At 38.3% G+C, this 25,624-nt stretch overlaps 2 protein-coding genes across 2 annotated transcripts; both read left to right on the top strand.

Annotated features, from left to right (window-relative positions):
- The first annotated feature begins 1,538 nt into the window (after window positions 1-1,538).
- LOC117331747 (caveolin-1-like) lies at window positions 1,539-6,690 on the top strand. The gene is made up of 2 exons (XM_033890616.1): window positions 1,539-1,669; window positions 5,878-6,690. The coding sequence occupies exons 1-2, from the start codon at window positions 1,610-1,612 to the stop codon at window positions 6,199-6,201; spliced, it is 384 nt and encodes a 127-aa protein (XP_033746507.1). The 5' UTR covers window positions 1,539-1,609; the 3' UTR covers window positions 6,202-6,690.
- Window positions 6,691-15,502: 8,812 nt separating this feature from the next.
- On the top strand, window positions 15,503-20,985 carry LOC117330384 (caveolin-2-like). Its single transcript, XM_033888629.1, has 2 exons — window positions 15,503-15,878; window positions 19,999-20,985. The coding sequence occupies exons 1-2, from the start codon at window positions 15,825-15,827 to the stop codon at window positions 20,341-20,343; spliced, it is 399 nt and encodes a 132-aa protein (XP_033744520.1). The 5' UTR covers window positions 15,503-15,824; the 3' UTR covers window positions 20,344-20,985.
- Window positions 20,986-25,624: the final 4,639 nt, after the last annotated feature.

Raw genomic sequence — 25,624 nt, 5'->3', positions numbered from 1 at the left:
AACTAGACTGCAGTCTAAGCTTCGCATAGATAACATTTAATTTTCGGTCCCCAATGCCAAAATAGGAAGGCGAAGATGTATTATCAGGTTTCAAGAATCTTTTAAAAATATTCCGCGAGATTGATGACTTAACAGAATTTTCGAGGTTATTCCAGCAACGAAGTGTAGTAGGTATAAAGGGAGACTTTGTTCTTGATCTTGTACTGTGGAAGGTAGTAAGGAAGAAAGATAGTCGGGTGTTTGATGAGTATGTATTCTACAGACTTGTAGATTTTCCTTCTGACAGATAATGTTTCTAATCCCGTTTTTAAGATGGGAGTCCCGTTATCATTTTCTAATTTTTCAGATTTGGACCTGGAGCAGCCGTCCCAGACTTCAAATACATATTCTGTTAGGGGGGGGGGGGAATAAAAGTTCGGTATATACTTAAGAGATCATCATGTTTTAATAAAAATTCAACTTTCTCAACACATTTATTTTCTACATAACTGAAGAATATATTGCTTCCACACGATCCCCTCATTTGACAATGGAACTGAAAGTAACGCCTAAATGCTTATGACGATCTGTAAAATCTCAAATATTTCCGTTAAATTCTAAATCAATTAATTCGTCAATATCAGTTCTATTTGATATGAAAAGAACACCAGTTTGGCCCGCCTGTTCAAAGATTCGGGGTATTTCATGGCATGAGAAGGAAGAGTACTGAAGAGAAGTATCGTCTGCGAGAAAACGCGAAGCTGACGTCGATTTCCAAAGGTAATGACATGGTCTCTGTATTTCATCGTCAAACTGCATATCTTACTGGCTGATAGCTTCTACCACTCTATCTGAAAACACTGTCATTCATAACGACGGTTAATACCACACCAATGGAGTTCAATGATATGCATTTTTTTCTATAAATAGAATGGACAACCCGTGTGTCAGTTTGGGTTTCCTACAGTTACTCTTTTGATGTTGTAATCGAGTGAAAAAAACTATCAACCATATGATATGGACCATGTGCTAGCATTTGTCCCTGTGGTTTTCAAATGTTATGCAAGTTCTTTAATTAAAATTTAACTATGTATATTTGATGCTTTCGTCCTCGTACTCTGGATCGCGAGTTCGAAACCCACTTGAGGCAGTTGCCTGGTACTGACCGTAGGCTGGTGGTTTTTCTCCGGGTACTGCGGCTTTCCTCCACCTCCAAAACCTTGCTCTTAATGGGACGTTAAACAAAATAAACCAAATCCTCGTACTACCTCGATAATGATGTCAGATATTTCTGTTTATTGTTTGTAATACACATTACATCCGCCTACATTCCTATGCACTACATTCAGTATGTTTGGTATTTAAAATGGTTGGATTTGTTTCGTAACTCGGGTGATTCCTCAGGTAAACAATGCCAGGCCTAGCCCACCTGTACTAATCAGCTAATATCACACTTGTTCGTGTATTGGGCAGAGGTGTTACTGTTTCTTGTCATCAATATTTAATGTCCAGCAACGCAAGCTGGGGATGCTATAAAAGCCGATTCGGAAAAGGTTGGCGTTCACTTCATTCCGGAACATATCCAGGTTAATATCTCGTTTGTTTTGTGCTGATATTATAAAGACACAGAATGACGGAAGAACTGGACATGGTCAACCGAGACCCCAACAACATCAATGACCATCTCAAGGTAAGTTTACCTCAGAAAACCGTATTATTTTTTCCAATTCAGCCAATGAATGTTTTGTATTATGAATACATTTTTTTTTATTCTACGAATGTTTTTTTAAAACTGGATTGATCATTTGAATAGCAGCGACTCCTGCAGTTTATTACTTTAATCAAATGTACGTAGCTGACGAACCGTCTTACGATATACCCGGAAAAAACCTACAGAATACCGATCAAAGGAAACCGTAAAACGAGGAGAGGTAGGGGTATCAACAGCACAGATTGACACGATAACCTCTGTCCTTAATTAACCTTACCTGTTGATAGGAAATTCAAAACCAAAAACAAACACGAATACCCTTAAAATACAAGTAGAATAAAGCAGTGTGTTCTGGAATGATACGTGTCTACTGCTTCGTCGATGACATAGGTCAAATCCAAACAACACCATGAAAACAAGAACCGTCTCTTAACTCTTGACTCTTAACCATCTAACACATCGTATAAGGAAATATAATCCAAAGAAACTCGTGATGTACTACCGATCAAAATGTCCCGGACATACAAGGCTAATTATGTACTACCGATCAAAATGTCCCGGACATACAAGGCTAATTATGTACTACCGATCAAACTGTCCCGGACATACAAGGCTAATTATGTACTACCGATCAAAATGTCCCGGACATACAAGGCTAATTATGTACTACCAATCAAAATGTCCCGGACATACAAGGCTAATTATGTACTACCGATCAAAATGTCCCGGACATACAAGGCTAATTATGTACTACCGATCAAAATGTCCCGGACATACAAGGCTAATTATGTACTACCGATCAAAATGTCCCGGACATACAAGGCTAATTATGTACTACCGATCAAAATGTCCCGGACATACAAGACTAATTATGTACTACCGATCAAAATGTCCCGGACATACAAGACTAATTATGTACTACCGATCAAAATGTCCCGGACATACAAGGCTAATTATGTACTACCGATCAAAATGTCCCGGACATACAAGGCTAATTATGTACTACCAATCAAAATGTCCCGGACATACAAGACTAATTATGTACTACCGATCAAAATGTCCCGGACATACAAGGCTAATTATGTACTACCGATCAAAATGTCCCGGACATACAAGGCTAATTATGTACTACCAATCAAAATGTCCCGGACATACAAGGCTAATTATGTACTACCAATCAAAATGTCCCGGACATACAAGGCTAATTATGTACTACCGATCAAACTGTCCCGGACATACAAGGCTAATTATGTACTACCGATCAAAATGTCCCGGACATACAAGGCTAATTATGTACTACCGATCAAAATGTCCCGGACATACAAGGCTAATTATGTACTACCGATCAAAATGTCCCGGACATACAAGGCTAATTATGTACTACCGATCAAAATGTCCCGGACATACAAGGCTAATTATGTACTACCAATCAAAATGTCCCGGACATACAAGGCTAATTATGTACTACCAATCAAAATGTCCCGGACATACAAGGCTAATTATGCTTAGCATGTCATGGGAAGAAAAGAAGGAAGGCGTTAAACTCCAGAAGTCACTAGCTGCCCTGCTAGTTAGAAGGAAGGCGTTAAACTCCAGAAGTCACTAGCTGCCCTGCTAGTTAGCACAGCGATTTCACTGTCAACTGATTTTTATGAAAACTTCAGTATTCTCCCTGATTTTTGTATGGTATAAATTTTGCAGTTACTTCTACATGGCAATTCTGCATTATACTTAACTAATTAGAAAGAAGTGGAACTTATTAGACTAAATAAAACCAACCGCGTGCCTATTATATGGACACAACTGTAGTAATAGGGCTTTCGATAGTCAATCGCTAAAATAACTGTTCCATAAAAAATGAGTTTAGTTAAATTCAATTAGTAACTACAACAAACAGAAGAGAGAATGACAGAAATACGAAGATACACATTGGTCTCCTTTACTTGTCACTAATTAGCCTGTTAAAATGACAACGCTTTGCAGGCTAACAAACATCGCCATTTTGGCGCAAAGCTACATTTATAACGACCATAAATAACTGGAAATCATATCGAAGCTAAAGTATTGAGATATTCTACTTACATAGTAAGATGTTACGTGTGTCTTATTAACAAATATTACATAGTTGCCATGACTCTAAGTTTCTAGAGAACCTTCGGGGATTTGGAAGATTCGGCCGTCTTTTTACATAATTAATGAGTGCTCTATTAGCCCACCAACACTGCCAAACACGGACATGTTTACGGGGTCGGTAGGACAACGTGGATGTTTGTGAGGGAAAATAGTAGCAGTATCGTTTGATTTGAGCATGAAATATTGATGAGAATTCTGGCAGCATCCCAGATACATGCAATCTACCCGTGAAAAGTTAGGTTACCCTAAAGCGTACGTTTGTAACCATCAGACCACCAAGTATCATATGTACCTCAACCCTGTACTGCTGGCCTGTACTGCCTTGTACCGATGGTCTGTACCGACCGATGGTCTGTACTGATGGTCTGTACTGATGGTCTGTACTGCTGGCCTGTACTGCCCTGTACCGATGGCCTGTACTGCCCTGTACCGATGGCCTGTACTGTCCTGTACCGATGGCCTGTACTGTCCTGTACCGATGGCCTGTACTGCCCTGTACCGATGGCCTGTACCGATGGCCTGTACTGCCCTGTACCGATGGTCTGTACTGCCCTGGACCGATGGTCTGTACTGCCCTGTACCGATGGCCTGTACTGCCCTGTACCGATGGCCTGTACTGCCCTGTACCGATGGCCTGTACTGCCCTGTACCAACGGCCTGTACTGCCCTGTACCGATGGCCTGTACTGCCCTGTACCGATGGTCTGTACTGCCCTGTACTGCCCTGTACTGATGGTCTGTACTGCCCTGTACTGCCCTGTACCGATGGCCTGTACTGCCCTGTACCGATGGTCTTTACTGCCCTGTACCGATGGTCTTTACTGCCCTGTACCGATGGCCTGTACTGCCCTGTACCGATGGTCTGTACTGCCCTGTACTGCCCTGTACCGATGGTCTGTACTGCCCTGTACCGATGGTCTGTACTGCCCTGTACCGATGGCCTGTACTGCCCAGTACCGATGGTCTTTACTGCCCTGGACCGATGGTCTGTACTGCCCTGTACCGATGGCCTGTACTGCCCTGTACCGATGGTCTGTACTGCCCTGTACCGATGGCCTGTACTGCCCTGTACCGATGGCATGTACTGCCCTGTACCGATGGCATGTACTGCCCTGTACCGATGGTCTGTATTGCCCTGTACCGATGGCCTGTACTGCCCTGTACCGATGGTCTGTACTGCCCTGTACCGATGATCTGTACTGCCCCGTACCGATGGCATGTACTGCCCTGTATTGTCCTGTACCGATGGTCTGTACTGCCCTGTACCGATGGCCTATACTGCCCTGTACCGATGGCCTGTACTGCCCTGTACCGATGGCCTGTACTGCCCTGTACTGATGGTCTGTACTGCCCTGTACCGATGGTCTGTACTGCCCTGTACCGATGGCCTATACTGCCCTGTACCGATGGCATGTACTGCCCTGTACCGATGGTCTGTACTGCCCTGTACCGATGGCCTGTATTGCCCTGTACCGATGGCCTGTACTGCCCTGTACCGATGGTATGCACTGCCCGGTACCGATGGCCTGTACCGATGGCCTGTACTGTCCTGTACTGATGGCCTGTACTGCCCTGTACCGATGGCCTGTACTGACCTGTATTGCTCTGTTCCGATGGCCTGTACTGCCCTGTACCTACGGGAGTGATACTGGTTTTATCTCATACCATCTTACTCTATTTATCACAGTACAATCACGGTTTACTGCCCCAAAGTTTATATTTTCCACTCTGAAAGAATATGTTCTTGGTTTTCCGACAATATGTCACATTATGCTGGAACAAACCCGACGCGACGTTTGAAGTCTAATTACGACGAAAATTCTAAATCATTTCCGAATGACATTCGTCGCTAGGTTGAATGGGCTACCATTTTAACATAATCATAATTTCCAAAAATTCTATTATTAGCTAAAGCATTTTGTTTAAAACAGTCTATTCAAATGAATGTTGTCTGTTCTTCTGTCAACTCTTGTAGTATTTCATACGTATTTAAAACATTTATTATATATTTATAGTACTAGTTCGTCTAATTTCGACGGTTTTGTGGATTTTCAGGTCACTTTTGAGGATATTTTGGCAGAACCAGAGGGCGCTCACAGTCTTGACTGCGTTTGGAAATGTTCATACAGATGCTTCAATTGCTGGAAGGACCTTTGTTACTACATTCTGACCACAATGTTCGGGATCTGTATCGCCGCAGAGTGGGGATGTGAGTTCGCATATGTATCATTCGTACATATCTGGTACGTGACACCCATGTTCAAACTCCTCGAGATCAACTGCGCGTGCATGCAAAAGTTGTACGGCCTGTGTATTCATTGTTGTATGGATCCATTCTGTGAGGCAATGAGTATTATGTTCTCGCCATTCAAACGCTAAAGGGACTGCGATCAACATGACATACCCCGGCTACGACACCACTCCGGGAAATAATTCCGTTTTATAATTTATTCAGACCTGTTGGAGACGTGAATGGTCTTTCGAACAAGGAAGCGGCGCACATTGACCTTCTTTATAACACACTACTAACAATATATCTATCAATTACCAGTGTAAAAGTGGTCCCCACAAAACATGGAACGAATCTGACAAAAGAACTCGTTGGTAAAATTAGCCATTATTTTTATTGATTACATTGATACGATATCGGCTGAAATATTTCCATAAGTGAATAAAGGATAAATTGTGATGATCTAACTTGATTTTTATGTTTTGATAAAATTCATCAATTAAACATGTAAACTACATGGGCTATATTTTGTGTGGTATGTACTCATTCTCGTCTTTTTACTTTTATCATTTTCTGTATTATTATTGTTATAGATTTACATGTAAAATATTTATAATAAATGTCCATCACTGATATCACATATGCGTTAAAACTGTTTATTGCATTTTTTGCCAGCGAAATATAGAAATTTAGCAAACTAATGAAACTCATATTTTCACAGCAGAAAAACGCTTAAATTGCGCTGATCAGTCCTTTCAAATGGCGTCGTCAAGTTGACGTGGAGTTACGTCACTAAGAGACGACGTCAGTGAAAAGTAGAAATTTATTGCATATTTACCAGTGAAATATAGAAATTTATCAAACTAATAAAACTTATATTTTCACTGCAGCGATGAGCAGTGAAAATACGAGATTTTGCACTGAAAATATAAGTTTTTCGTTTTTGACCAATCAGAGCGAAACTTTGTATTTGCAATTTGTATATGGATTCCCGTTGAATATAACATATTTTCACTCGAATGACAGAATATATCGTATGTTTCACTCGTGCTTCACACTCGCGAAAATGTTGATATTCTGTCATACCCGTGAAATATAATATTATATGTTATATTAAACGGGAAGCCATTTAATATCCTGTATTTACTTGATACAGCTATTTCTACACATTACGTTCTTACGTATTAGAAAATATATCAGTCAATCAATTGTACACGTAAATAGTTTATTTCATGTGTCTCTTTAAGCCCCAGTCACACCGGACCTACGACCAGGTTACGACCTAGTTGCGACCGAAGAAAATCGGAATCGCAGGGAAATCGTAGCATGAGCGCACGACTAGTCGCAGTGGTCGTGGGTGATCGCACGCGCAAAATCAGTCGCAGCAAGGTCGATGGTCATGTTCAAAACTTCTGACCTGCGATTCTAAATCGCAAGTGGTCGCAGAACGGTCGTACCACCAGTCGCACATGAACGCAGGACCAGTCGTGCATGATCGCGGGCCAAGTAGTCGCAAATTGGTCGTGCTACTGGTCGTGCCACTCTACGATTGGTGGTACCACCGATCGTACGACCTCACAATTGGTCGTACGATCAGTCACGACCTGTCCCGAGTGTTTGCACGACCTTACGATCGGTCGCACCACCAGTCTTTACCTCGCAAACCACTTTCCTGGGTACAGGTAACAAAATGGCGGATATACAAGCAATTTTGTTACTGCAGCATCAGGAACAACAACTGAAGGCATATTATTGATTATTATATTATTATATTATATTATTGATGTATTCGTCTGTACTGCGAGGTCACAACTGATGCTAAAATGGTACAAGCCTGATCGACTGTCTGCGATTTGCTACGACTGATCGTGCGAGCAATCGCAGGTTGCCACGACTGATCGTGCGATTGGTCACTGATCGCACCACTCATCGCACGATTGTCTACGATTGCCTTCGATTGCCTACGATTGATCTTGCGATCAATCTTCTCCAGTCGTAAGTCATTGCGCGACCAAGCGCACCACCAATCGTACGATGATCTACCACCAGTCGTAGGACCAATCGCAGTATGCGATCGCGAATAGACATCGCAACAAACATTGCCGATCGGTCGTAACTCGGCCAAATCGCCCCCAATCGCACGATCTGGTGTGACTATAGCTTTACTAGGGATCATTTTGATCCCACATAACATTGGCACTGAATCCTGACCCCAGTATCCATCTTTAATATACATACCCTGACCCCAGTATCCATCTTTAATATACATATACCCTGACCCCAATATCCATCTTTAATATACATACCCTGACCCCAATATCCATCTTTAATATACATACCCTGACCCCAGTATCCATCTTTAATATGCATATACCCTGACCCCAGTATCCATCTTTAATATACATATACCCTGACCTCAGTATCCATCTTTAATATACATATACCCTGACCTCAGTATCCATCTTTAATATATATATACCCTGACCCCAGTATCCATCTTTAATATACATATACCCTGACTCCAGTATCCATCTTTAATATACATATACCCTGACCTCAGTATCCATCTTTAATATACATATAACCATCCCCCAATGACCGTCAAAATATCCAGAGGAGGTAAATGATACTATACAGTATAATAAAGTAATTTGTATCAATTCAATTCAACATTATACTATTTTTTATCTCAAAATATTATGTTGTTTGAGCTACAAATAGCACAACACAAAGACCAAATGTATACACTAAACTATGGGGCGCCGTTTTACTATTTATTTACAAAACTGGATATCTATAATTCGAATTTAGGATATCCATAATTCATTTCTGGATATCCATAATTCGAATTTAGGATATCTTAAAATGTTTTGAATTTAGAATATCCATAATTCGAATTTTGGATATCCTTAATTCATTTTTGGATATCCATAATTCGAATTTAGGATATCCATAATTCATTTTTGGATATCCAAAATTCGAATTATGGATATCCTAAATTCCATGTATTTTTGGATATCCATAATTCGATTTTGTGATATCCAAAAATGCTCAGTGTTATCAAATTGGATTGCTCCCGGCACTACTACCGGTCAAAACCGACCCTTGTTACGAACTTGTAAATACGCGTAATGGACCGGAAACAACGTTTACGAAATAGAATACAGCAGAGGAGTTCCAAAGGACAAACTTCCCCAGACAGTTAGGCCCTTACATACAACATTTACCAAAAGTTACTACTTAGGGTGCTCCGACAAGTCAACAGAGGATATCCAAAAATGCTCAGTGTTATCAAATTGGATTGCACTTAAAGCACTTGACACCTTTCGCTCCATCTTGGATTCGCATTGATTCGTATAGTGAAGTCCGAGGACTTCCGATCCTACGAAAAAACGCGCCCGCGGGAACAGGATGTAGCAGGGAGAAATCATTAGACAGTAAAATATTAACATTTCCCCGATTTATGGATATCCAAAATTCGAATTATGGATATCCTAAATTCAAAGCATTTTAAGATATCCAAAATTCGATTTAATGATATCAAGAAATGATATTTGGATATCCAAAATTCGAATTTTGGATATCCATAAATGAATTTTGGATATCCATAATTCGAATTTATGATATCTTAAAATGCTTTGAATTTAGGATATCCATAATTCGAATTTTGGATATCCATAATTCATTTTTGGATATCCATAATTCGAATTTTGGATATCCATAATTCGAATTTATGATATCTTAAAATGCTTTGAATTTAGGATATCCATAATTCGAATTTTGGATATCCATAATTCATTTTTGGATATCCATAATTCGAATTTTGGATATCCATAATTCGAATTTTGGATATCCAAAATTATTTAATGATATCATAAATTCGAATTTTGGATATCCAAAAATGAATTATGGATATCCAAAATTCGAATTATGGATATCCAGTTTTGTTAATAAATAGTAAAACGGCGCCTCATACTAAACACATGCGTAGTATACCTCACATATCTAAACACGTTACAGACCGAGATTCCTATGTTAAAAAAACCCAATGAACAGGACCATATCACTCAAAAGGTGCGGTTCATTAGATAATCATATATTGGGAAAGCTGCTTTCACCAAATTTCACCACAACAATTTTTTCATGTCAGAGATATATGTATTGTGAAAACGCATTGTCTTCGAAGAGAAAGTATTTTTTTTTTTACCCACATTCATTGATTTCCGGGTTTGGGTATCTGGTTACATGGCATACTCTATCATATTCAAATTATTGAACACAATTTTACAATGATACAATTGAATAATTGTTGAGTAGTAGTATTTTAACATGGGATTTTGAATATTTTGTTTGGGGAGAGAAGTGGAGAGGGGTACAAACGAAAGTTTTATAATGTCCTTCAGTTTCTATCCACATACTATTTATTCTGATTTTTGTAATTCGTTGTCTGTATCCAAAACGCCCCTAAATAGTTACGTATTTATTTATTGGTCATATACAGTAAAATCAATACCACGTGTACTACATACCTATTGTAAATATTGATCCAACGTCATGTTCAAGATAGCTAATTTTGACTAGCGTTCACACTGGACGTATTTGACTATAAGTAATAGGTATTTTCGGACCGATGACCAATCACATCTATGTATAGCCACCAGTTTGTAGTTTATTTTATATTAATGTAATCTATGATATAAAGCTGTATCCTAAGATTTAAAACATCTGTGATAAATGAAAGAAGGTTGTGTCGTTGGATGATGTTGTGGGGGTATATAACGAGTACGATCATGATGTTCATCAAGATTTACTCTACAATTAAAAGGTCCGAAGTCAGAAGACTATGACTGTGTATGTGGGGTTAAAACACAGGTACAATGTAATCATTGACGCCGTATTCTATGACGTTATCAATTATCCCATCCAATTTAGCATTTCGTATTAAAACAGAATATCGACCAAGCTAACTGGTCAATGCTGACAAACACACATACCATTATGATGTAAGATTTCCTTATCAATCCCTGCAGTCATGACATTTCAAAAGTTTTTTTCAGATAGAAAAATATCTCAACATACGTGATAAATGGTTGTAAATGGCGAGTATAGTAGTGACCGAGCTTGATATCACCCAGCCTACCTAGCTGTGAAGATAGGTAGAGACTCACTGATAATAATTGATCTATGTCCTCTGTGTCGTATAGAAGGACGAATATGTTGATCCTATCATTAGTGTTAAAAGAGGTCACGTTCGTGTAGAGCATACAATCTATTTCTTAATGAGAGATTTTACTGAACTTATTGATTTTAAAACTTAATACAGCACCGTCCAGTTTCGCCTGTTATCTACCTCCCGAAATCCTTTTGATTTATTGCTGGACCAATCAATACCTTTAATACATGTCTAAACAGCAGGGACTAGGGGGACTGTCATTAGCAGGTCGACACGATCAAATACCATGTGGTAAGGCTTTTATTGGACCGAGAATTTTTTTTTTAAGACTGAACACAGTAGATTATTGTTATTCGTGGAATGGGTATTCATTGTATAAATATTAACGTTTAAGTCATATTTATCCTGAGACAAGCTCTTTTCATTCCTATTTGTAAACTTTCTATTTTGTTGGCACGGATGTAATCGCGCAAAGGGTCTTACTGTTAAAGGAAACTGATGAAGTACCCGAGGAAAACCCACGCTGTCTCGCAGGTGACCCTATGCCTTTTCACATCCGATCTGAGAATCAAATCCCTGACGCCTAAGTGAAAGGCAAGTGTTACCACTGTGCCACCCGAACCCCTTTTCGATCCAGATGAAAAAATTACATTGTGTTAGTTTTCGACCCAGGTGACAATTGTTGTATTATGTTACTAACCCCTTTTCGACCCAGGTGACAATTGGTGTATTATGTTACTAACCCCTTTTCGACCCAGGTGACAATTGGTGTATTATGTTACTAACCCCTTTTCGACCCAACTGACAATTGGTGTATTATGTTACTAACCCCTATTCGACACAACTGACAATTGTTATATTATGTTACTAATCCCTTTCGACGAAGCACACATTTGTTACATTATGCAATCCGTTCCTTTTCGACCAGCTGACAAACGTTGCTAGCATGAAAATAATTAAGCAAATAAAATGATGTTTATCTATAAATATGTATGTATATTTATTGGCGTATATCGCTCTGTGGATGGTCGAAAACAAACGGCTTGACCTGTTAATGGTTAGGTTAGCAACAGTATAACAGTCATTTGGTCAGGTACAAAAAGGCGTGCCTCTTCATAGGGCGATGATCATGCAAAATATTGAAGGTATTTCCATTACCGAGAAATCCCACTCCTTGGGACGTTATACATGTATTTTTTTAAATCCAAAAATATCATAAAACTACAATGTATATCAAAAGAGTCTGAGAATTTCACAGTTCCCTGGGATAAAGTGAAAATAATAATTTTATTGATTTCAAATGAAACTGAAACTCCGTGAGATTCCGGGTTGTGCGGCAATCTAATTAAAGTTAGACTTGTAATTTCCGCTCCTCTACGATACTCTAAGATACACTGCAATACTGTATTACAGTGTGTCGTAGAGTATCGTAGACGATTGGAAATTACAAGTCTAATTTCATTTTGATATGGTTGTGCGGCAGATAACTTAGGAGGCTAACGTCCTCGCCGTAGACATGGTCATGTGATTACGCTTTAGTTGTCATGGAGACGAAAACAGAAGACAACAGAACATACCGTAAAAATAATCTGTCCTGAAGAAAGCGCAGAAAGGAAGGGGGAAACAGAAAAGAGGATAAACAAAACAACCAAAGTACTACATGGGGCTATCAGATCTATTAGGTCTCTAATGTCCGCTCAACAGAAACACGTAGGGGGATACCCGATTAGGCAGTCGGCCCACTGTCATAGTCGCCGCCTACCACCAAAATACAGTAGGCAGGTCTTATTGTGATGTACTCCAACTTCTCCATGGCGGAGAGTAACTTATAAACAACCAACATTCTGAACGTGTCGACAGGGTTCAATCACTTTCAATTCTTTTAACACTGTGAAGCCAAATATGAAATAAGCTGCATCTAAACACTAGCACCATAATTGTGATATCCAATGAAATATGGCTTTACCGACCACTGACTATTATTTCTTTATTCTTCTTTATTCTTCATTGCCAACACTGACTTTACCGAGATACTTGGTAAGTAACACTGACTTTACCGAGATACTTGGTAAGTAACACTTACTTTACCGAGATACTTGGTAAGTAACACTGACTTTACCGAGATACTTGGTAAGTAACACTTACTTTACCGAGATACTTGGTAAGTAACACTGACTTACTTTACCGAGATATTTGGTAAGTAACACTGACTTTACCGAGATACTTGGTAAGTAACGCTGACTTTACCGAGATACTTGGTAAGTAACACTGACTTACTTTACCGAGATACTTGGTAAGTAACACTGACTTTACCGAGATACTTGGTAAGTAACACTGACTTTACCGAGATACTTGGTAAGTAACGCTGACTTTACCGAGATACTTGGTAAGTAACACTGACTTTACCGAGATACTTGGTAAGTAACACTGACTTTACCGAGATACTTGGTAAGTAACGCTTACTTTACCGAGATACTTGGTAAGTAACGCTTACTTTCCCGAGATACTTGGTAAGTAACACTGACTTAACCGAGATACTTGGTAAGTAACACTGACTTTACCGAGATTCTTGGTAAGTAACACTTACTTTACCGAGATACTTGGTAAGTAACACTGACTTTACCGAGATACTTGGTAAGTAACACTTTACCGAGATACTTGTTAAGTAACACTTTACCGAGATACTTGGTAAGTAACACTTACTTTACCGAGATACTTGGTAAGTAACACTTACTTTACCGAGATACTTGGTAAGTAACACTGACTTTACCGAGATACTTGGTAAGTAACACTTTACCGAGATACTTGGTAAGTAACACTGACTTTACCGAGATACTTGGTAAGTAACACTGACTTTACCGAGATACTTGGTAAGTAACACTGACTTTACCGAGATACTTGGTAAGTAACACTTTACCGAGATACTTGGTAAGTAACACTGACTTTACCGAGATACTTGGTAAGTAACACTTTACCGAGATACTTGGTAAGTAACACTTTACCGAGATACTTGGTAAGTAACACTGACTTTACCGATATACTTGGTAAGTAACACTGACTATACCGAGATACTTGGTAAGTAACACTGACTTTACCGAGATACTTGGTAAGTAACGCTTACTTTACCGAGATACTTGGTAAGTAACACTTTACCGAGATACTTGGTAAGTAACACTTACTTTACCTAGATACTTGGTAGGTAACACTGACTTTACCGAGATACTTGGTAAGTAACGCTTACTTTACCGAGATACTTGGTAAGTAACACTTACTTTACCGAGATACTTGGTAAGTAACACTTACTTTACCGAGATACTTGGTAAGTAACACTGACTTTACCGAGATACTTGGTAAGTAACACTTTACCGAGATACTTGGTAAGTAACACTGACTTTACCGAGATACTTGGTAAGTAACACTTTACCGAGATACTTGTTAAGTAACACTTTACCGAGATACTTGGTAAGTAACACTGACTTTACCGAGATACTTGGTAAGTAACACTTTACCGAGATACTTGTTAAGTAACACTTTACCGAGATACTTGGTAAGTAACACTGACTTTACCGAGATACTTGGTAAGTAACACTTACTTTACCGAGATACTTGGTAAGTAACACTTACTTTACCGAGATACTTGGTAAGTAACACTTACTTTACCGAGATACTTGGTAAGTAACACTGACTTTACCGAGATACTTGGTAAGTAACACTGACTTTACCGAGATACTTGGTAAGTAACACTGACTTACTTTACCTTGGTACTCGATAAGTAACCAATCAGATGACAGAGTTTGTTTTTCTAAACCAGAACCTTATACACATGTATAATTGATTTGATGGAAGTTGAAAAGTTATAAATGCCTTAATTAAGTACTTTGATTGTTAATTTGTCTTCATAATAAGTTTCATAGGAGGGGGCGGTGTGATAATTCGCCGATTTTGTTTTAATGTATCAGCCAGTCAGTTTTTGTGGGTGAAGAGCTACAGCGATTCGAAACCCATGGGGTGGAAGTGACAGGCCTATAGGAAACAATTCCTTACCTGTACTATATTGATCCTTTATAATACACAAGAAAATCCCACATAATCATAGCACTAATCTTGGGTGAAGGAATATTTATTTCCCTCATAAAACAGAAACACCTCTATGCCAATCGGACACGTTATCAGTATTCAAGGGGCGTGTTCTCGGATGCTCCAATAACACATCATGCGCAAATAACAACTTAAAATTATTTCTCCTCAAAACGCATATTAATAATTTTTATTCAACAGTGCATGAAACAAGAAAAGGTATAGAAATTGACAATTCCATGTTAACCTGCTAATTCAACATTGACTCAGAGCTAGAGATATCGGATCTATCGAGAGCCAATCCCTTCAATCGTTGTAAGTTTTATTATTTGTGTATATAGCTCTCCATCAAGGCGGTATACGTGGCCACCTCTTCCAAGGACTGTTCACGGTCATACTTCATACACAGAGATACTTTTATAAGGACAGTTCGTCTTTCAAGGATTCTTAACGCTTACCTTATAAATACAGAAACTTATAAGAAAAGCAGGCAGGAATAAAGGGTTTACATATAGAGTAACCATGGGCTCCCCCGAACAGGACAGGGACCCGAACGGCATCAACATCCACATACAGGTGAGACATCAGGACTGATGCTGTTTAATTTGATGATACAAGAAAAGAATATTTCTAGAAGTTAAGTTTGGTTTTCTACTTAGGGTAAGTGTATGATCATTACCTGAAGAAGACTTAGTACCGACAACCTGGTGCCGTGGGAATTTATTACAGATGTGTGTTAATTACAGGTGGGTGTTGATTACAGGTGAGTGTTAATTACAGGTAAGTGCTTACTCCAGGTGAGTGTAAGATAGATGTATTTATGTATGATGTTTGATTGGTATTAACAAATATGTGCATGCGTATGATGTATCACGGCTGTGTGAAATTGACTCAACATATGGCATTCGACAAACAACGTTCAGGGATGAATGTCACATGTTGAGCTGAGCAGCCGTCAAATCCTGAATGTTGAATGTCGGATCTTGAGCTGAGCAGCATTCAGATCATGAATGTTGAATGTCAGATGTTGAGCCAAGTTTACACAGCCGTGGTGCATCATACGCAAGTTCTAATGAATTTGTTGGCGGAAGATAGAGTTGTTGCACCATTTTAAACTTCTTAGTAGAAGTAATAGTTGTACGAGGGACGATTGATTTGTTGTGAGCCTCGTATTGAAGGAGGTACTCAAGGCTGTTCTTTTAAGCCCTACTATTGTCTGACTATATAGGACCGTCAACCCAAGGACTGGTCTTATTTGGTTAGTTTATATCGACGAGGTAGCACTCTTAAGTACACAAGACAAGCGGTTTTTGCAAAATGGACAAAAATCGGTGAAAGAGCAATGATCCAATATTTGCATAAAAATGTTTATTACCTAAGGATATCCATAATGATATGGTAGAAACACTAGGGAAAGATGCCCTTTCATAGGCTACAGTGAAAAGATGGGTGGCGGAATTTAAGTGCAGCCGACAGATCCTTTGAGGATGACCCCCCGTCCTGGAAGGCCTTTCAATGTTGCAACCCAAGAAATGGTCAATAATGTTCATGATAGTGTTATGACTGACAGACAAGTCACAGAAAGATATATAGCTAGTAGAGTTAGCATTTCACAGGAAATAGTACATGCCGTTCTGACCGAGGATCTTGCAATGAGAAAGCTTTCGACCCGATGGGTACCAAGACTTCTGACAGTTGATCAGAAGCACACAAGGCGCACAGTATCGCGTGCTAATCTTAACCTTTTTGAGGAAGATCCTGCCAACTTTCTTCATAGATTGGTCACTATGGATGAAACATGGGTCCATCATTTGACCCCAGAGGCCAAACAACAATCGAAACAATGGAAGCACCTGGCTCTCCCCCGCCAAAGAAGGCAAAGACTGTTCCATCAGCTGGGAAGGTTTTGGCCTCGGTTTTCTAGGTGCAGATGGTATTCTGCTGATAGAATATCTGCAAAATGGACAAACAATCAATGGCACATACTATGCTTCACTTCTGAGGCAGTTACGGGAAAATATTAAACTTAAGCGCCGCGGAAAGCTCACTAAAGGTGTGTTATTCCATCAGGACAATGATCCTGTTCACAAGGCTGTCATTGCCATGGCTGCAATTCACGATTGTGGCTTAAAATTGATTGAGCATCCGCCTTATTCACCTGATCTCGCTCCATCAGACTTTCATCTTTTTCCAAAACTGAAAACGGCTATTTCAGGCACCCACTTTCAGTCCGATGATGACGTCATAAATGCAGTGGATGACTTTCTGAACAGCCAAGAAAAGGAGTTCTATAAAAGTGGCATTGATGCCCCTAAACACCACTGGCGAAAGTGTATATATACTGAAGGGGATTATGTTGAAAAATATGTCCGGCAAAATTCAAATCCTTCAATATGAGGCTCACAACATTATCAATCAGCCCTCGTAGCGAAAAAAAACATGCTGAATTATCATCTGCGTTTGTTTAAATTATAAATGATTGCTCGATATTGTTCGAGTCGGTCAGTGTCTGCCATGGTTGGTTGTTTGTCGTATGTCTGTGTGTCTTATGTTTTGCGTCTGCATAGGCGTCGGACAGTGTGATTGAATGAGCATTTGTGTACGTGTGTATGTACGTATGTATGTATGTACGTATGTATGTATGTAAATGGTCAGATTTTAAAGAATCTATTGACTTTAGCTCGTTAGCTCACTTTAAGGTGTTAATGATTTACATCAGTGTTTAGTACGGAACTAAGGCCGGTTGTTCCATTAAAGAAATTATACAAGCGCTAGTTTTATAGAACATTAAAACACAACAGATTGTACTGTTGATTTCATGGACACAGGTCGTTGGTGAGAATTTTAAAATCTTGCAGCCTCTGTATGACATGATATATGTTTGTCAAAATACTACAACAGTACAATTTATGATTTCAATGAAAAAATTGTCTTGAATATTGTACAGATAGTGAAATATGTTTAGCTAGAGGAAGCCCTCCATTGGTAGAATGAATTTGTTAACTATGTTTTAACTTTGTTCAGATGATAATTTTGATTTCAGTCTGTCCAGCTTTCCAAAGATATGTTAGACATATTGTGTTTATATTTTTAAAGATTGGCAGAAGAGTGACATTTGATGTACAGTATACTATATTATCTATATAGGTAGATGTTCAGTTTGTCGAATTGTTTTATGCTGTAAATGCCAAGATATACCAATAATATAACCATCTAAAGACGGCTTTAGGGCCGATACATAATCGTGTTGTAGGATATATGTACACCAGTGAGACATGGGGACATCGTCAAACTTAATACGAACATAAGGTTCAACAATTCTTTTTGGGGGAAATATGCTTGGATCTTTCAAAAAACAAAATACAGGTTGTTTTTTTTTGTTTTTTTTTTATTTGGATTAAGGTTTCAGATTAATAAAATCTTTCATGGATCTTTTCCGTAGACGTGGATATCTCAACCTAATCGTAAGAGTTTAGCTGGTAAGCATGACGCTTGCTAGTTTGACTATTTGCACCACATACTTACAGATAAATAAGTTCCAGTCGGAAATAATATCGATCTCATTTAAACAACTCATGAGTGAAACGGTTGATTGACCATTCACAGCAATTTTATGACGTCATGGAAACAATACAACGACGTTTTCCTGTCATCATGACGTCATATCGCGTGTCACCTGTCTTTGCCTATCACGGTAATTAGCTAAAACAAACATTCTCACATACTTCAGGGTAATCCTGTGGTTGCTAGAATGGGATAAATTGATCTGACACGGGATTAAAAAAAAAAAAAAGCAGCTGACACGTGCTATGACGTCACTCACAGTATATCGCATAAGGTCATCATTTTAATTTTTACGCACAATTTCATGATGACGCGATGTAAAAGAATCGCAACTCCTTACAATTCGTTACTTTTTTAAGTACAGTATTTGGGAAGAAAAAAACCGACCAAACACTGGCCTATACAGTGCACAGGGATATCGTGACACTTGTGTAAGAGTTTGGCTGTCCAGCACTTGGCAAGAACTCTTACACGAGGGTTGAGATATTCCTGTCTATAGAACAGCCCATGTAAGATTCTATTAATCTCATACGGAGAAGGGAAGACAGCTGACACGCGTTATCGTGCTACTCACAATGGCGTAATTTTATGTAGGGTAATCACGTCGCAAATTGATAACGTCATCTATTGTTACGTACATTTCAAAGATATTTATGATGGCGCGATGAACAGGTTTCGTAACACCATACATTTTGTTACTTTTTTAAATTACATTTTGTGAGAAAAAAAAATCAAAACTATCTGATCCCTCGTGTAAGAGTTCGGCTAACAAGCCCTCGGTATGCCTCATATTTGCCAGCCAAACTCTTACACTCGGGTTGAGATATCTCTGTCCATGGAACAGGCACATGCAAGATTCTTGTAAACATTTCATGTAAGAAGTAGACAATGTTTCAAGCGAATTAAACTCTGTAACGTCACTTATTTGATATAAAGTTGGCAATATCTTCTGGTTAGTGCAACATTAATGAATTTATCTATACAAACATATGATTTTGTTTTCAATTCACCTCTAAAAGACCTCACAGTCACTGTCGCAAAATACAGGTGGCAAATTCAAGTGTACTTTGACAAGGCAATCATAATCAGTGTTAGTTTATGTACCATCATTATTATACTGTCACTCTTGTAGGCTGACTTTGAGGACGTGTTTGCGGAGAGTGATGGTACTCAGAGCTTCGACTGCGTTTGGGAGACATCACAACAGTGTTTCTCGTGTAGTAAGAACTGCTGTTACAACTTCCTGGCTGTATTCTGTGGTCTCTGTCTGGCCTTTTTCTGGGGATTCCAGTTCGCCTGCGTGGCGTTTGAGCACGTGTGGTGTTTAACTCCTGCCATTAAGATCTTTGTCATCAACTGTAGCGCCATGCAGAAGTGTGTCGGAAATCTCGTCAGTTGTGTTCTCGCGCCACTTTGCGAGACATGCGGTCTGATGTTTTCCAACATTTCTATCCAACACACTGGAAGCAAACAATAACATTTTAATATGGTTCCATCAGGATTAAGAAATCCAGTCAGTCACAGCAAGTCGAACAGCCACTTATTAATGAATAAGTTCAACTACGGCTATTTAAATATGTTTTTTTTAAATACGCCAAACCTCAAAATCAGTTCCTTAAATTGTATCACTCATTTGTGATGATTACGGGGATATTTTTTTTCAGCTAGAGGCTATCAACACTTCGAATTTATCCGTCTATATCAAAACGTAGTGAACTATACATCAAGTAGGAGTGATATATACATCAAATAACAGTGATATGTACATCAAATAGCAGTGATATGTACATCAAATAGCAGTAATACATCAAATAGCAGTGACGAGATATACATGTACATCAAATAGCAGTGATATATACATAAAATAGCGGTGATATATACATCAAATAGCGGTGATGTATACATCAAATAGCGGTGATATATACATCAAATAGCGATGATATATACATCAAATAGCGGTGATACATCGAATAGCAGTGACGATATATACATCAAATAGCGGTGATATATACATCAAATAGCGATGATATATACATCAAATAGCGGTGATACATCGAATAGCAGTGACGATATATACATCAAATAGCGGTGATATATACATCAAATAGCAGTGATACATGAAATAGCCATGCTATAAACAAAAAATAGCAGTGATACATCGAATAGCAGTGACGATATATACATCAAATAGCAGTGACGAGATATACATCAAATAGCAGTGACGAGATATACATCAAATAGCAGTGATACATGAAATAGCCATGCTATAAACAAAAAATAGCAGTGATATATATATCAAAGTACGGTGATATAAACATCAAATAGCGGTGATAGTTATCAGGAACTGTTAAAACGTATCGTGAAGTTGTAGTAAATGTATATTATTTTATATATTGAATTCCATGTAAGAATTCTTAATTGGCTGTTTTTCTTCATTTATCTCAGGTTCTCTCCTCATTCTTTAGATTTTTGGTATGGTCCTGGAGGAGCAAACAAAGTACCTGTTGTAAGATATGCAAAATCATTTATCAGCTGTGGTCGATTTCAGCATAACCGGTAGCATATTTACGTTGCCTACAATCGTGAACAATTCATCATGCAAGTAAGTCCACGTCAGCTGATATCGGGTGGAGAGGACACGATTCGTTTAAGAAGTGAAATAACATGTCACCTGCGGGAAGGTTTAAATATTTGATGGGGGAAAGATATTAAAATCCTCACCCAATACACGACCATAACATGTGACTTAATCACACCTCAGCACGCTCTACACACCTTTTCTCAGTAATGGACAATTCATTTTAAAAGATGATTTATTTTTGTCTCGAGTGCAAAATGTTTCTGATAGATAAATCATTTGTGTCTCAATTGCATTGCCATACCTGGCCATGTTGCTTTGGAGACAGTATTACCTAATGTAGGGACCTCCATTAAGATTGAGCACACATATATTGATATAGGATACAGATTGATTGAATGTAAAACTCACGAAGATCATGCCTACAGGACACATGCCCCGGGATGGGAAGGTGACACGACACCTAAAATTCGTCTGTAATTGTATACATATTTATCTATATATTTTAGTATATTGTCTATTAAATAACTATAGATTGTATGGAATGTTGAACTCGTTCAATCGCATTAGGGAAACACACACGGGCGATAACTGTAGTACAAGGCCAGAAAGATCGAGTAATACTGACTCACTTTCATTAATCACAATATGTGGTAGTCACCTTTATCATGATAATGTCATATTGATATTCAAAATCTAATACCTACTTATTGATATCAGAATACAGCGGCGTTTATCATTTTAGGAGACGACTTTCATTGCCTCCGTACTGTAAACATGGAAATTTACGCGAGGGGGAAATTTACGCCAATTTAGTCATTTTGATTGCGAAAATTCCCCCCACGTATATTATTTGGATAACTACAAATGGGTGGATCGATCGCGAAATTAACCCCTCGCGAAAATAGCGATGTTTACAGTATGTAGACTTGAGTAATCGTTACGTTAGTGATAGCAATGCACAAAGCACTGTGCTAAAGTGTATATTTACATACATGACTGATAAACCTTTGGGACATGTAATTATTATAGTTTAGGAAAGCAGTGGTGCTACTATCTAGAAATGGAAAAAAGTAATAATTTGCAGGTTGAAATTATTATACTTTTCATACAGCTAGGGTCTAAAATATGTCCATTGACAAACAACTTAAAGAAGTACGGTTATTCGAAGGATTTACACAATTTACTTCCTGGTTTACAAAGAATATTGTTAAAACGCGAGGAACCCTCTCGTTTGGTCCTGGTGAGATACCTGCTTCTCGGGTATCTGAGAAACGGGTCGGTTCGGTGGGGTAGTCACCAACTACTACAAGGAGACCCGCCTCAAAATGACCCTGGCTGCTCACGGGGTGATAAACCCAGCAAATAAACAAACTGATCCATTGAAATAGAAAAAAAGACCGAATACCGAAAGTACTTTCACTCACGAGATCATCAAAGAATTGTTGGGTCGTAAAGGAGATATCTCCACAAACGGGTCCGGGGACTTCACCCAACACCAAACATAAAGGTGAACACCTGATACAGCTGGGAGAAATCGCTAAGGAAAAGCTTCACAATGTCAATTTAGAGATCAAACTATTCCAACGTATCTTTTGAAAAAGTGTGTAAAATTATCAATATGAGTCGGGTATTCCACTATATCAAAATAACCATCGTCCACAAAATATGAAGATATAGCTCCTATCTATGACAAGCTTCTTGTGCAATCTTCTGTACGAAAATGTATGCAAAAACGGCTCCGCATTGATACACCATACAGAAAAAATATTTCATTTGTAAATATCTTAAATATGATAAAGCAATACACGATTGTATTGTAGTATAATCATGATTGTCTGATTTTTACATGATTAAATGCTATCGGGATCGTTACATGGATATGATAAACGTTACGTTACAAAGATTAAACATGTATTTCATAAAGTAACCGAAAGCTATTTTTAACTTTAATGCAATCAAATCGGTTTTATCCGTATTCTTTTAACGTCCATAATAGTATGACTATCAAAAATGCCTTTCAGTCCATATATTTACTTCCTACTTTTCACTGCAATTAAAAAAAAAATTCTATAACAAATGCAAAGTACTTTACGGAGGGGACGTGCATTGCAGATATTTAGAGTAGCGTGTGTTTTTTTTTTTTTTTTTTTTTTTGTGTGTGCTAATATCGTATATTTGGTAAAATCCTTTGAGATTGCAATATGTTGTAAACACTGCTGGTGGAATTTGTACAATCCTTTGAGATTGCAATATGTTAACACTGCTAGTGTACTGTTCAGTAACCGATGTTTATCATAACCTACTTGTTACGTTTTGCTTCATACACATATACAATGTACTTGATTTTGAAATTCACCATTGAAAACTAGAAAATTTATTGAATTGTGGGTCTATTGCACCTCCTCACTTAGATTGTTTCGACCTAATTCGAGTGTTTGTTTGCCTCCATTGATCAACGCTTTAGACACTTAGAATCACTGTGGAGTTCTAGAAGGACGAAACAGCTGTATGATGTCCCTTAACATCACTGACGAGTTCTAGAAGGACGAAACAGCTGTATGATGTCCCTTAACATCACTGACGAGTTCTAGAAGGACGAAACATCTGTATGATGCCCTTAACATCACTGACGATTTCTAGAAGGACGAAACAGCTGTATGATGTCCTTAACATCACTGACGAGTTCTAGAAGGACGAAACTGCTGTATGATGTCCTTAACATCACTGACGAGTCCTAGAAGGACGAAACTGCTGTATGATGTCCCTAACATCACTGCGGAGTCCTAGAAGGACGAAACTGCTGTATGATGTCCCTAACATCACTGTGGAGTCCTAGAAGGACGAAACTGTTGTTGAAATATCTATACATCAAACGTTGATTGCATGGTAGAGGGGAGACAAGTCAATCGTAATTCAGAACCTAAACGTTCCCCGAAGTTCTTCCTAAAACATTTTCACTTTTAAACAACAAGAAAAGAGGAAAAATAGCAGACCCCTCCCTTTATGTTCGATTCCATTGAATGAACTATAAGGTTGAGTATTCGAACTAAGAGGTTTTTTTTAGACTATTGCGCCATTAAAGACGTGTATATTGTTAAACCAAAATTATCATCCATTCGTAATTCACATTTTTAAACTATCTTCTGGTCAGTAAAATGAGACCGTGTGCAAATAATTAGAAAAACTCAATATGTGAGTATACTTATGTAAGTTACTACCATATCTTGAACACATATTGGTCCTGTATAAATATGAATTGTATGACTTGTAAATTCATACCTGTCATTAAAAGCGAGTCGTTAAGTGTCGCATTTTATAACATCTTTCAAGCGCAATCAATATCGCAGTTATTTTAATGACGTCACATTAAAGGCGACGTGAACACGACTTGATAAAATTATAGTTATACAAGTACCACTAACCACGTGTAGAAACATAGACATTCATGTCAAACTTTATATATAGTTATATTAACCACGTATATGGTTATATAGAACAGTGGAACGAAGAAACACGGACATTCATGTCAAACTTTTAATTATAGATATACTAACCAGGTATATGGTTATATCTCTACAGTGGAATGTAGAAACACAGACATTCATGTCAAACTTTATATATACATTTTGTAGTTATACTTACCAGGTATATGGTTATATAGAACAGTGGAACGTAGAAACACAGACCTGCATGTCAAACTTTATAGTATAGATATACTAACCAGGTTATATAGAACAGTGGAATATAGAAACACAGACATTCATGTCAAACTTTTAAAGCTCAATAAGTCATAAGAAGAAAACGGCTATAATCAATTATGTACGGTGTGGTGTCTACCTTAGCCGACTTCTCTATTTTGACACCGCATACTGTTAGTTTCAAAATACGACATACATGTATGCATGTCTGGAAACAGTAGCGGTTTTTTTTGTTGTTGCTTTTTTCATGTTAGTTTTCGTATTACTAGCTCCGTTGACATTTATAAGTGGAGAAAAATCTTAAACAAATATATGAACGATGAAACATGAAAAACCAAGCTGAAGTTTGACTTTTATACTTTTAATAACTGAAATCAAACAATACGACCCGGCAACCTAACTGTTTTATGGCTTGCTTTGCATGTTGGTAAACACAATAATAAATTCTCCATGATAAGAAGTGTACGTCACGCGCCGGG

This window comes from Pecten maximus, chromosome 7 (assembly GCF_902652985.1).
Source record: "Pecten maximus chromosome 7, xPecMax1.1, whole genome shotgun sequence".
In the NCBI taxonomy this organism is placed as follows: Eukaryota; Metazoa; Mollusca; class Bivalvia; order Pectinida; family Pectinidae; genus Pecten; species Pecten maximus.
Note: the sequence above shows the minus strand (reverse complement) of the source record. Positions and strands in the feature narration are given on the sequence as shown.